The sequence below is a fragment of the Rhinoderma darwinii genome, chromosome 11 (assembly GCF_050947455.1).
Source record: "Rhinoderma darwinii isolate aRhiDar2 chromosome 11, aRhiDar2.hap1, whole genome shotgun sequence".
Lineage (NCBI taxonomy): Eukaryota > Metazoa > Chordata > Amphibia > Anura > Rhinodermatidae > Rhinoderma > Rhinoderma darwinii.
The window spans coordinates 23,376,252-23,391,121 of record NC_134697.1 but is presented as its reverse complement, the minus strand read 5'-3'; the positions used below and the strand labels follow the sequence as shown (position 1 = coordinate 23,391,121).

The 14,870-nt window shown below is 38.2% G+C and overlaps 1 protein-coding gene across 17 annotated transcripts in view; it reads left to right on the top strand.

Moving 5' to 3' along the window:
* The window catches only part of EBF3 (EBF transcription factor 3), a 132,551-nt gene that overhangs the window by 83,302 nt on the left and 34,379 nt on the right, over positions 1 to 14,870 (top strand). For 10 of the 17 annotated variants that reach the window (XM_075843143.1, XM_075843148.1, XM_075843142.1 and 7 more), the window contains exons 7-10: positions 1,695 to 1,776; positions 7,521 to 7,665; positions 12,416 to 12,549; positions 13,151 to 13,277. In XM_075843143.1, the coding sequence (XP_075699258.1) occupies positions 1,695 to 1,776; positions 7,521 to 7,665; positions 12,416 to 12,549; positions 13,151 to 13,277 (488 nt within the window). The remainder of the gene's footprint in view (positions 1 to 1,694; positions 1,777 to 7,520; positions 7,666 to 12,415; positions 12,550 to 13,150; positions 13,278 to 14,870) is intronic. The other 7 variants (XM_075843146.1, XM_075843153.1, XM_075843158.1 and 4 more) reach the window with 2 other exon arrangements.

The following is a 14,870-nucleotide window of genomic DNA, read 5'->3' as shown; positions in this document are numbered from 1 at the left end:
CGCTGTTGAGGGCATTGATTGGCTGCAGCGGTCATGTGCCATCGACCGCGCGTCACCACAGCAGCTTTGTAAACACAGAAAGGGATAGGGGCTGCGGAGGGGGAACGGAGGCGCCGGAGGAGGTGAGTATAGGTTTTTCATTTTCTTTGCCCACATTTAGGGACTTAGTTTAGATAAGAATTTAACCCGGAAAAAAATGTGTTACTTGTGTTCTAAACTGGTAATAAAATGTACAATATAAATCTTCCTTCATAATTTTTATTAGTAAGGTTTATTTTTATATGCATATATATGTTTAGGTAACTTTGTCGGTATTGGGGGGGGGGGGGCGGGGGGGCCCTGGCACATTATCTGCACAGGGGCCTTTTGCAGTCTGTGTCCGCCACTGGTATAAACTGATTAGAGAAGGGTGAATTATGGCTTTAGGCATAATGTACAGAGAGAGTCATGTCAACTTATAAGAGGTTTTAAATGCTTGCAGATTTTTTCCTTGTAGGAGTCGGTAACGTGATTTAATCAGATAGGCACCGTGGCTTGTTCCATGCATAAGGCAGGGGCTTAAGAGCAGACACATTTGCAGATGAACTGCTTTTACTAGCTTCTCAGAGACATGACATTTGTTCAGCAGATAAGCCAGGTTGTAATGTGTGGCATAATTGCACTGTGCGGATGTCCCAGAAGTGGAAACCTAATTGCTTGACAGGACTATAACTTTGAGGCACGTTCTCACCTTGTTAGGTCCTTTTTCTGATGCAGTTCAAATGCAGTCTGGCCGCAGGTGTGCCTAATTTACCTCGCAACACAAAGCGCGCTGTGTAATTGCAGGGTAGTAGTTAGGAGAAATTGGTGGGTGGAATATCAAGTGACTTACTGTACGCTGGTAGCATATGGGTGTTTTTGTGCCATTGTTAGGGCAGATGAGCAGAGGTTTGCTTTGTATGCTTTATTCAAAATGTATAATATTAGAAATAGATTTTGTTTTAGCAACTTATGACATTTCAGTTCTGAATACAATACAAATATTATTAAAATAATTAAATTTTATTATTCATTTAGCATTTTAATTATCCTGCTATTACAGCCTGTAATCTGCAGTCCCCTATCCGTAATTGATGTTGTATTTCTATGGAGCACCTAGGAATTTTTTGTGGGACTGGAGGCTACTCAATCGATAAAAAGTTGTATCTTTATGAAAATGTATGCTCATGGCTTTGACAACTTCATTGAGATCTTAAATGGGTTTCCAGGATTAGAAAAAGATGGTCTGCCTTTTTTCAAACACAGCACCACTCCTGTTCATAGGCTGAGCCTAGTATCAAAACTCACAGGAATGTTCATGAACTGCTATACCAGACACAGCCTATAAACAAGAGTGGTGCTGGTTCTGGAAAAAAGGCAGACCCACTTTTCTAATCCTGGACTCAATTGTTTTTTTTACCTCAATTATATAATTCCATGTCAAGTGCTAAGGAAATGGAAAGGTACAAGATTTTTTTTTTTAAAAAGGAAAAGGCCATTGTTTTTAGAATACTTAGTGTGTATATTGTCCAAGTACCAATTGTTGGGTAGAGGGTTGTATTAAATTATGGAAATCACCATCTAAATTGTAAACATTTAACTCTGTCCATTGTGTTTGACGGTCTTATATTTACGGCATATTAAAGGCTTTTCTCTCTATCTCTTTCTTTCCGTAGATTCTTCTTAAAGTTTTTCCTCAAGTGTAATCAGAACTGCCTGAAGAATGCAGGGAACCCAAGAGATATGCGACGATTCCAGGTACTCCGAAGGAGACAGCTTGGCACTGTGACTCTATGATAACTATCCTGTTCAATGTAAACATGATGGCAGAATGGTTGGTTGCAAAGACATTAGAGGATTCACGCCCCATCTGGCCCATTTTGGCAGGAGGAGTGTCATTTTTCACGTCTCTTGGTATAAACCACCATGTGTGCATTTTCAAGATCAGGATATCCTACTGTCGTCTATTGTCGAAGGGCACCTTGTGTACCCTAGGAACATTTTTACCTAAGAAGAACATACCCATTAGTTAGCAAGTGTACAAGTATTATTTGATAAACAATGCTATGTTCAATTGGCTTTGTTATCTTAAACAATATGTTCATAGAATAGGAGAGTAGAAACGTTTTAGACAGGTCCAGGACTAATTGTAGACCAATGTAGACCAAGAGCTTACAATATGGAGGTTACATTGCCTGTTCTTAATGAAAAATCTCATATATCAAATAAGATTTCAATTAATTTGAGGTCTAATTCACTAAATTTGTCCCAAAGAGCATGTAATGGTCCAATGGCCCAAAACTCATAACTTGACCCATAACTTGACTGGTGGGAAAGTTGGTCATTTTTATGACTTTGATCTGTTAGCATGCACAGATGTGGGTGGATGGTGACCAAATTGGACATTATTCATGTTGGTTGAGGCAAAATCCAATTAACTTATTTTCTACTGTAAGGAATGATTTACTATAAGGCCGCCCGCAAATCGTAGGACATGCACATGGCCGCCGTCATTGTTTTCAATGAGCCCGGACCGCAGAAGATGTCCGTAATAGGACATGCCCGTTCTTTCTGCGGTGCGGGTTCCCGGGCCATGCACGGACCGTAAAAACTACGGTCGTGTGCATGGCCCCATAGAAAAGAATGGGGCCGCAATTCTCCCGTAGATTTTCGGGGGAATTGCGGCCGCAAAAACACGTTCGTGTGCATGGGGCCGAAGTCATATTAAACCAAGCAGAAGTAGGGTCCATTGTGCTCTTTTCCTGGTGTTTCCACTATCCAGCTCCTTCATTTTATGTATTCATGGACAGACAAGTCACATATCTCTAAAATATGCCTTAGCATTGGGATTATAGCGCTTTCCAGGAATTCCCCAAGTCGTGTTGAATTATGGAGTGTATCTGGGCTGTAGTGTTTTAATGGTTAGATTTGTCTCAAGTATTTCTGGGGAGGCACACAAAAGAATAGAGGGTCTAGTCAAGTAAAGCACCTGTATATTCTTCTCAGAGATCATTAAGATCATTTAGGGAGATTAGCCTCTTTACTTCTGAATTAGAACTACTTAAAGACCGTTTAGCATGGAAGTTGAACTAAAAAGAAAAGGCCTTGGCCCGGGAAAGTCAAGTGACAATAAACAAAGGCCAGAGGTATGGAACCGTGAAGTGGATGCAGAATCCTTTACTTGAACAGAAAAACCTATACACCATTGTAGGACTACAGTATTCTGTATTATCCTCTGTCCACTCACCCGTGTCACCATATATCCAGACTGGAATCCTTATTGGTAATATTTTTATAAAATTAGGTCACCATCGGATGTAGATCAATAACTTTTGTTTCCGAAAGACATAACTGGTGCCTCTATGCTCTCGTTTATGGTGTAACTCTAGCCATATCAGTATTCGTGATATAGAGCTGGGAACCTGAACTATCCTGCCCTTCCACAGAGGTACAGAGAAGGAGCGGAAAATGGATTCCATTTTGAATTTGCCACCCACTTCCATTTATGACACCCCGTTTCATTTATACATCCGTAACCTAGTACATTGTTAGTGAATATTGATATGTTTTATAGGCCCATATAGGTATTAAAAACACATTGTTTTGGTAAAGGGAGGTATGTCATAGGTTTCCCAATAATTTGACATTGAATACAATCTAAAAATAAGTGACCCCAGACAAAAACCAACAGACAGCCTACAGAAAAAAATGTTTACTGATCGGAGTAACTACTCATAAATCACATTTATTGTTCACATCATGTATGGAGACGTCTGTTTTATGCTTTAGGTTTTATTCCCTGTCCGTATTCATATATCTTACAGTTAAGACTTCTTAAAAAAATAAACCTATTCTTCACAACACTTCAGTGAGTCTCCATTTCTCATGGTTCTCAGCTTCAAGTGGCATTGGTAATATTGATCCATGGGAGCCTAGCAGAAGGTCAAGCCTGGGATGACTAAAAGTCTCCTCTTTGTCTTCCTGATAACTGCGAGAAGCATCGCTCAAAGATGATTCTGTGGTCAACACTGGGACCACTGGCTACCAAATTACACCACTGGATCCTGCTAGTTTTTCTTACCTTTATTTCCAATTGCATTAAAAGAAGCCAGCGTAGCATTATGCATCAGAAACCTATATTTAGCTTCTGTGAGTCTGTATTACCGAGGTACCAACCCCATAGAGTTAATATAGAACAAACGTCTTTTTTTTTTTTTTTTACTGAACTGTTATTTTCCCTTGGTGACTGACCTATATATAAATTGACACAGCAAAGACAGTCATGTTTTTTTCTCTGCTTTTTTTTCTGTGCGTTTCATACAGTGTGGAGTGGAGGAGGACTAAAACGCGCTGTGCACTTTAGTATGGAAAGCAGGCATCCTGTATTTTGTACAGCATGTAATTCACTATAGCAACGCTGCGCAGAGTCTCCTGACCTCTCTCAAATCTTCAGCTTGACTTACAATGCTGTTTTTTTTAAATATTTTTCTTTTTCTTTTTGACTTTTAATTAGGGGCTTGTTGTCAGGTAAATTTCTCAAAGATAAAAATAGAAAAGGATAAATAATATAAAGGAATAGAGATTATTTTCCGATTTATAAGCCCTTGACAAAATATAATTCACCATGTAGTCTGATATTTGCTAGGCAGAGCACTTTGTGATCTTTTTAAAGTGTGTTCTTCACAGTTTATAGTTATGCTGCCCATAGAGACAAAGGCATCATTCAAGCTGTTAATAATTATAATACAGTATAATTCCTTTAATCCGCCACCAATGGGATCTGATTGATGCCGTATTATCAGGCCTTCTGAATTATTGGACAGTTAGAAAAAAAAAAGTAATTTACCCGTTAAACTAGAAAACCTTAAGGAAGCCTAAAATGGAATACCAATATAAAATATGCTATGGTCAATTTGGTTTTGAATGAAAATAATCTTGTTATTGGGTTTTTCTACTTTATCTCCTGCTTCTGCTACCAGGGATTGGTCTCAAGGCTTCATATTTACTGTAGTGAAATGTGACATGTTTAATATATTTACGGGTAGATTTTAGCAGACATTAGTGTTTCTGGATTGTACATGACATACTTTGTACGTTACACCTACTTGCTAATTATATGAAGTAGTAGGTACAGGTATATGATAGCGCACCTTGTAAACCATTGTTCTTTCTTTGTTCCCCTGGTACACTTGCCTAACTGTTAGTGAGAGTGCACCACATATGGCACACTCGCTAGTCCATATGGCTTTTTGCAGCTTATGTTTCCCCTTGACAGGGTAATCTTTAATGACAGCTTTTCTATGGTGTTAACAAAAACATAAAGTAAATTAAACCTATTAATGAAGGGTTCTTCACACAATCTGAACTATATTTACTGCACACATAACAGTCTCCTACCAACATTGCCCAAAGATGAATAAATTCCCTATATTAAAGCAACCAATCACACACATTTGCTTCATTTTGTAACATGTAATTGAGATAAAAGCACATTTCCGAAAAAAAAATAAGATCGAGGCTACATGTTCTGCTATCAATGAGATCCGTTACTGAAATGATGTGTCTTAATATATAATTATACAAATGTACCTGATAAGGAGTAGGACATATGTAACATTTGTTTATGGAAATATTCTTGCTTGCCAATGTAATCTGTCAATCAAAGATTTGTCTCCTCAGTACCCTCAGCACCAGTGGGTGTCGAAAGACATGCAGGAAGTTGTAGTTCTGCACATGGAAGCCAAGTCCTCTAAAATAATAACTGAATGCATTTTATTTTGCATGCCAAGAGTAACATTTACTTCTAAACTGGGCAAATATACTCACACATGTATTATAAATCGAGCAAAATCACAGTAGGGTCCACTTTGGCATCTCATTGTAAACATCCACTGGTGGTATTATATTTTGACTTGGCTGTGAAGGTTTAATTTAGATAAGCTGAAACCTGAACTATTGTAATCATTCCAGAGTTCTCGTATTAACCTGCACTTGTTGTTATCTGAGACTCCAAGGAACATTCTGGAATTATGTCAACATGTGAAGCCATTGCAGACCTAAAAGATATGTAATTCCCTGCCTAGTCTGATCCCGGCCATAGAGCTATTTCCAGGATATATTGTTACATGAAGCCGGTCTAGGTGTTATTGGTTAACAAGGTTGTGATGTGTAAGTATGCTCCTGCCTTAAGTTGTTCTGCTGTGAAGCAGCTGGAGTATAAGAGGGCCCTATCCATCATTTTTCTATGGCCGCACTCTGAACCTGAGCAGCAAGAATAGGACTCTTTCAGTCTAATATAAAGAAGGAAATTCCATTGACATACCAGGGTCAATCACCATCCAAATGAACTTGAGAATGGATACTTTCATGGGATGAAAACACTTTCGCTATTCATTTTCCATTCAAGCTTTTCATATGCAAAAACATCATTATTGCCTGATAAATGTAATCATAGAATTGACAGATGTCTTCAGGCTAATAGAAAGGCTTCAGATTAATTTTTGATGGGTAAAATGTTTTGATTTATAACAGTATTTTTTTTACACATGCATAAGAAGGAGGTTTTGAACATTTCCGCAGTTGACTGAAACACAATCAGTCACATTCTAAAAATATCTGAATATAAAGTAATGTTCACTTTAAAAAAATAAAATGTGTCCTGGTTTTATCATATGGTGAATATAATAATGTATTGATGTTGATAGCAGGTAAATTTATAGTAGTCCAGAGCAGCCACATGCAGGGGGGGGGGGGGGGGTCTAAGAGGCAAATGGGGCTACTTAGCCACTGGTTGGGGAACACTGGTGTATATAACAGTGTGCGATACCACAGAAAAAATGTAAATGGTGTTAATTTCCTTGTTCTTGTTTAGTACATATTTACAATTTTTAGGAACAGGAGGGTTTCTCTTTAGGGGCCCTACAGAAAAGATTAGATTGGGCCCCGAAAATATAATGTCAGACTTGGCAACTTAAGACAGTAGGGCCTGGTGTTTCTTTCCCCCTCTACCCCCTTTTCATGACTATTGGGGCAATTTTCCATCCTTTTGTTTGCTAACAATTAAATTTTTCTGAAAAGGGAAGTCCTGAATAGGATCTCGCCACCTAATAGCAAGGGGGTGGAAAGAACCAGGACTGGGCTCCCTTACTACAAACACCCCATAGCAGTCTTTCCATTGCCCCCTCTTGTTCTGTTGAAGGGAATCCTGTTCAGACTCACAGACAAGTGTAATGTGGCCAGCCCAAGCCCCATACAGCCACGGTGGTTGACTTTGTGGTCGGGAAAACCTACTCACACAGCATAAAGTAAAGCCAGTCAAAAAGATTTTAGCCACATCATAGCTTGGGTATGTAACATAATAAAATTAAAGTTCTTCATTAGGGGCACCTTAGTGCCGGTCAAAGAAATTGGTATTAATTAATGAATTTTGGAAAGTCTGAATGTTATCTATTTAGCGAATGGTTTGCCTAATAGAATGCTGTATTTTTTCTTTATTTTTTTAGGTCGTTGTATCAACAACAGTCAATGTGGATGGTCATGTCCTGGCCGTCTCAGACAACATGTTTGTACACAACAATTCCAAACATGGAAGGCGGGCCCGCCGCCTTGACCCCTCAGAAGGTACGGCTCCATCTTATCTGGAAAATGGTAGGCATACATTTTCATGTCCTTTTTTTCCTTTGCAATGCTTTTTTTTTTATACATCAAACTTTATTTTGACTACACAACGCTGCATCTATTTTTTCACCTCAATTCATTGATCAGCAGACAGATGGAGATATCACCATTTTTAGCACAATGAAAATCCAACTTGGAAAAGGAATCTCAATTTTCTATTACTCATTTTAATCCATTTTCCTTTCAGCTCAAATTCAAGTTTTTACCATTTGCCTCAAATCTTTTATTTTTATATATTTTTAGCATTTTTTTCATGGTTTGGCTTCAGCTTTTTTTGCAGTTTGATTTCATTTGATATTATTTTTGTTCCTGGTCACGGACATGAGGTACATTCCTGAGTTTATGTGAGCATTTGTAAATGGTTTTGGAAACATATGACCAAATCTTGAAAGAATTTACTATGAGGTCAACTTCCTGTTATTGGGTCCTGCAGACGGGAGTCGCAGAAATTCAATGCAAAATTAACTTATGCATGTTAAATAAACTGGTGCATGAGAATAATATATATATATATAATGGCTAAATCGCATATTACATGGCATATTACATTGATGAAAAGCAATACAAAGCCAAGATTTGCATACAACATACAGGATGAAATAGCTTCGATTGTTAAGTGTAACATGATGATTTAGATATCAAGATAAGAGCGCAATTTACAATCTGCTGTGCTGCTCAAAAATAAACTAATTTGTTTTTCTGCAATAATGACTAAGGTAAAAGAGAACAAAATATAATAATTAGAGGTTGCCCTGAGCCCAAGAGTCATTATAGCGTATGACGTATTGTTTATCCCTTTCATATGTACTGAAGATAGGTGTATGTTTTGCCTAGCAACCAGCACTAATGAGGTTCACAATTAAGAAGGTTGGATCCTCTCTCCTAGTCGTCTTCTTCCCCTGGGAGACAGAACTGGCAACATTATAGGTTCAAGTTAGCAAGCTCAGCCCTGTGGTGCTAGGTTTTGGTAGAGGTCCAAGCTCGTCCTCCTCTCTAATGAGCTATTATGATGTTAGCAAAACACAAGTATTTATTTTTGTAAGCTGTACAAAAACTATCTGACTGTAAGCAGAAATTGATTTGCGTTGTGTAAAATAAAGAGAATTTATTTTCACATCTATTGTTTGACAAGCAAAAACATGGTAGCATCCCAAAGACTGTTTTATCTTCTTCACCTCTGCAGAGATCTTTGCACAGAACAATAGGCTGAACAGACAAAAAACACTCAACAAAAAAAAAAAAAAAAAAAAAAAAATGTAAAAAATAAAACCAAAATATGTAAATCTTGAAATGATCATTTACCCAATTTATCTACCATTGTAAATGAGGGTAAATGCCATCGATAGAATTCTTTTTTTTTTTTTTTTTAGAATAATGAAATCACCTGGTGTGCGAATATAAAAGCATGCTAAATATATTAATAATATGTACCTGCATGAATCGTCCCCCTGCTAACACCTCATTATCCAATAATCTAATGTTCACCAGCAGCATATATACACTCAACCAAGACCATTTCCAAGTAAACTAATTCCCCCTGCTGTTCCAATGGACGTCTGCCATGGCATATCTTCTGTCCTCGCGGAGCATGGCAAATTAATGCAGTAGTGAAAATGAAGCGAACAAAAAATAAAATAAAATAATAAAAAAAATATAGAAAAATCGGATATTTTACAATATCATTTTTTTCCTTGTCACTTTTTACAGAAATCACTTACTAACCGTATGAACCTTAAGCAACTTCTATCACAGCACCACCAGGCCTGCAGCACAGAACTGATTTGCATGCCAAGTACTTGTAATGCAGTTAGGTTTATGCAATAATGACAACTGAATCCAGGCTGCAGGGTTTTAGTGAGTTAAAGAGAACAGATGGCCCTAAGAGAGGTAAAAGGTATAATCCTATCAGCTGGAGTATCAGCCAGCCATCTGGACATCCTAAGCACAATTACAAGACATTTTAGCAGGCAGAACAAAGGAGTCTTCATGAGGCAAGATTAGGCCTGTTTGAGTGTCTCAATATTGTGAATTCAGAAAAAGGTGACAAATTCTGTGATATTACTCCAGAGATTTGGCTGATTAATCAAAACTGCTATAATGAAGATGTTTACTAATAAAAAATACTTGATCTGATTGCAAAACAACAAAAAAGAAAGTAGAGAAAACATGTAAATAGAAAGCACAGTGCAAATTTGCAAAAATACCTAAAAAAAATTTTTTTTATTTTTTCTTTCCGTTTTTGGCCCTATAATGGCATAATAATATTTTTGGGGTAAATCCATGGAAATCGAAGGATGGCATGAATAAAATATGAAAACCTACTTCTTGTATGTAATTAATGAACATCAAATGAGGAGGCGACACCTACTGGATATCAAAGATACTCCCTTATTAATTAGCAAAAACACACTGGTAATGGTTAGGTGCTTTAGAATTTTAATGATATCGTTGTGGCATTCTGTGGGAGAAGTAGAGATAAGATGGGATCAGGCTGTGCTGCCGAGCTCCATGTGTGTGGGTTGTGCTTTCAACACCCCAACCAAGAGCCCTGGGATATGAACGCTTTTCTTTTTTTTCTTCCCCTGCTCGGTTTCTATCCTCTGTTTAAGTGTATTGTGCACGTATATCATTAGATCTCTAACACTGTCTGTGTAATTCATTTTGCTATGGTTCCCATAGAACACATGTTCCTCCTCTATATATGCAGTGAAATGTATGCAAATACAAGCAGGAGGAGGACGGCTATCGGAATATCCCGAGCCAGCTTCTGTTTCTTTTCCCACTCACAGGCACTAGAACTTCCTAGACAATCTGTGTCTTCAGTGAGTCCCAGCTGCCAGATAGAAAACCTCTTGTGCCTACCATAAATTCGAGTTATTCCCTCCTTTTTTTTTTTTCCGACCTCCAAAGTAAATTTGTTTACTGTAATTTTTTTTTGGGGGGGAGAATTATTTCCCATAATTGGCTGTGCTGATGAAGGTCACTCCCTGTGAGGAGACTTGTCAGTCTTTAGAGATCTGATCCTTTTCAAATGCTCTCCATGCAATTAAGAAAAGCAAATGTCATTCGGAAGCCTCAGAAATGAAAATTTGTATGAACTTATTAGCATGAAGTCAACAGCGCTAGTTAAGGGCAGGTTCTCAGTGTGTGCTCTGTTCCTCTGTTGCAGAGGGATATGCACATAGAATAAGCAAATATAACCTCCATTGGTCTAACGTCAAAGCAAACAAAGGAAGGTGGCATGTCTAGAGTGTTCTAAACAACAATAGCTAGTGGTGATTAGCCATAGTGTTAGTTCGGATGAGGACCAATGTTCAACCACAGCTCCTTGCACGTGTTTGCATTCAAGACACCTGGGCCTTGTTACTTGGCTTGAGGACCTATTATACAAAGCTATCGAGTAACCCTTGTAAAAATGTCAAATCCCTTGAAAACTATAGAATAAAAGTAGATGATTATGGGATTGATTCTTGTAGAAGTAGATTTAATTTAAAGGTAACTCAATGTCCTCAAGACCCGTACCCCAAGTCATCACATTCGTATAACCTAAACGGAGCATCCGTCGCAGCAGGCGAAGTAGATGTCAACAAGCTTGGCGATCCCCAAAAAGATGACAGTATAGGAACGTCAACAAAAAGAGCGTTTATTTCGTCTTGAGGACAATCAATAATACGGTACTGTCACACCAACCCCTGCAGGTGAGATATCGAGGAACCAAATTTACCTTTAATAGGGAAAGTGTGTATCTTAGGATCTGCTCCTTTGCATGAAAATCAGCATACAAAAGACCATCAAAGCTGGTAAAAAAGGTCTGTCAACACCGTGTAAAAGAAAGGCTGATCAAAGTGAAGAACAAAGCCATTCTCACAGAGGGCTGAGCAGCCTTCAGCCCGAGCCTCGCCACAGTTTTACCGGCTGCTGTGAGCCTGGAGTGACTAGTGCTGCTTACCCCACCAGAGCATTGTAATAACTCATGCAAATGTGAAGACTCTAGAGACAAAGAGAGGTCAAGTAAATGGCCCAGGGATTCATGTCGACAAACAATATTAGATGTAAAATGTGTACCTTTGACAGAAGTATTAATATAGAGCTTTTGATTTTTTTTTTTGTGCATGAAAACTGAAAACTAGTAATTATAGAGTCGCGGAGGAAAATTAAGTTTTGAACCAAAGGCAAAGATCGCTGATGGGAAAAAAAAAAACACCCAACCCAATTAGCTGCTTATAAAGAATCAGAATTCTGAACATTTTCTGTTCCATTTCATTCAACAAGCCTGTGATTGACTGTGCTTAGATCTGTACAGTAAAGCAGATAAATCGACATGCCACATGCACGCGGCGCTTAATCATTTGTAATAGCCATATTTGCTTTGACACGTAATTTGCCGTATTAAGCCATTTTTCTTACTCACTGGCAATCTACTTGGCCTTTGCTTTATAAAACATGTAACAGTTCCCTTTAAATACATTTCCCTGCTGATGTATGACTGCTCTTTTATTTATTTTATGAATGCCTTGCACAAAAAATTTCTGCATTTGTTTTTGTTATTTTTGTAATTTTATTTTTCTTTCTATATATTTTCTTCATTTTTTATTTACAACATGATTTGTCATTTGGCATTGAGGTACATTCTATATGAAAGAAGAAAAACTTATGTTTCCCTTTTCTACTTTTTTCTCTCCCTCCCCCCCTTTTACCGACCCATTTCCCTCTGTACAAGTAGCTACGCCATGCATAAAAGCGATCAGCCCAAGTGAAGGATGGACCACGGGTGGAGCTACCGTCATCATTATCGGAGATAATTTCTTTGATGGTTTACAAGTGGTATTTGGAACGATGCTGGTGTGGAGCGAGGTAAGACATATGAATCAGCGGGCTTTTGAACTGCAGTATGTCTCCCCCAACAAGATGTCAATAGTCAATTGACAAGTGGTATCAAGAGGCTTTCTTTCAAACTATCTTTTTATCCATGAATTCTCAAGCGGTGGTAGAGTTTGGACATACAACCGAGGCACGTCTAGGCCCCCTAGTGGAACGCTAAGACAGGCCTTTGAGCACAATTGACCAATTAGTGTTAAAAATTACTAGGAGCAGGCATTGGTGTTACCATATGGAGGCAATTTTCATATGAATCATGCCCTGTGGCCTTTCCTGAAAACCCAATTCTGGGATCACTTGCAGACTATTTCGTTTTTATTCTCCCCCTAGCAAACCTTGAGCATGGTCTATAGTCTATCATGAGTTAATTTTAAATTATGTAAATTAAAATATATACACAGATGTAGCAGAATTGAGTAGGTTATTATTGTATTAGTCTTCTGTCCCAACCAACCTTGATATCACGTGTTCTATGGCGTCTTGATGAAAAATTCAGCTCTGCCACAATTTTACATGAATCTAATCTGTATTCCTAGCAGCCGGTCTATAAAATGTTGTTTTTCTTATTCCTTATTAGCTGATTACACCCCATGCCATCAGAGTCCAGACCCCACCCAGACACATTCCTGGCGTTGTCGAAGTCACACTTTCCTACAAGTCCAAGCAATTCTGTAAAGGTGCCCCTGGAAGATTTGTTTATACCGGTAAGTTCCCATATTATTTATCCTAAGACAATAAAACAGTTTCCATATTGACGAAACATGGCCCACCTATCATAAAATCCTACGGCTTTACATACAATTCCAATGAAGTTTGCGTAGTTGCAAATCAAATAAATCCCTGTTTGCTGCTAATTATAATTTTCATGATGGGGCTTTGACTTCCGCATTTTCAGACCGAGAATATGACGCAGTGTTTTTTTTAAATCGGGGAGGGATGTTGTATTGTGAGCATCTGGTTCCTATCACAGTATATTGTGTTCTCAGCCACAGTAACATTTAACCTTCTCAGTATGAGATGTACCATAGGGCAACAAGGCCTCCAGATAATGAAAGGGGAGAGCGGTGTGATAACCAGGCGCTTTATAAAGTACTTAAATCTGAAGTGCTCAGTAAATAGAGGGAGAATAAGGTCCTCTTTATTTTTCGAGGTTCTTACAGTAACAAATACTGACGGCACAATTTCTCATTATGCTAAGAAAGGACAAACCCCAGACTATCCGTTCTGTATTGCCTGCTCCTTTCAACAATTATAAAGATACAATTACCTTGGGAGAATGTGGCAGTTCAGTTGATTAGCACGGTGAATTAAAAGAGTGAGTCACAAATGACATGTCCAGCTATTTTCTACAGGTCCTTTGTATTCCCAGTGCACCTCACCCTGTTGTAAGAAGGTCAAAAATTAGAGGGAGAGATAACAGTTTCCAAGCAGCTTGCACTTAAGAGAAGAATTAACAATCATTCTGTATGTAATTGCCAGTTAATAGTATATTGCCTTCTAGATTGAAGCGAATAAGTGGCGATATACCGGTACTAAGTAACATTGTATCAGTCTGCTCTTTTACTAATCACATTGTGGCGGTGGGGGTGTCTAATAATTTATATTTTATTTAAGCTGGAATAGATTTATTAGTAATATAGCAAGTCTTATTTAAAATGTAAATTTTGGACGGAAGTCTGTATACAAATGAACTGATGTTGCCTTGTACATTATAACCACCACTAGAGATGAGCAAATCTTTACAATTTTCTTCTTGATTCTCAAAAATGTATATCGTTCATATACACCACGGGTCAGCAACCTTCAGCATTTCAGCTGTAGTTTTACAACAGCTGGAGTGCCGAAGGTTGCTGACCCCTAATATACATTATGAATCTCTAAGCTGATATTACCATGAAACAACCAAGTAACTGGAGTATTTTGTTTTACATTAAGTACTATGATTGATTTACATTGAGTAGAGTTTCTACATGTATGAGATGAATGTATCCCCAATCTATCCGATTTGCCAGTCCATAGAATACATTGGACTATGTCATCATAATAACGGCAGTGCTATGTGCACGGAGCCTGTACAGAGATCATTGGGACTCCATACTGCGGAGCCATAAGCACTCTATGACCACCTTTTTCTACAACCATATTATGGGTATATTCTCCATATTGTCCTGTTCACATCACATTAGAAGCCTGCCTTTGTTGTATATGCAAGAAAAACTACCAGCGTATACACCAAATGCATCTACCTGAGTGTCCTTTTGGCCTCTGTCAGGCTAGTATATGTCGGTATACCTTTT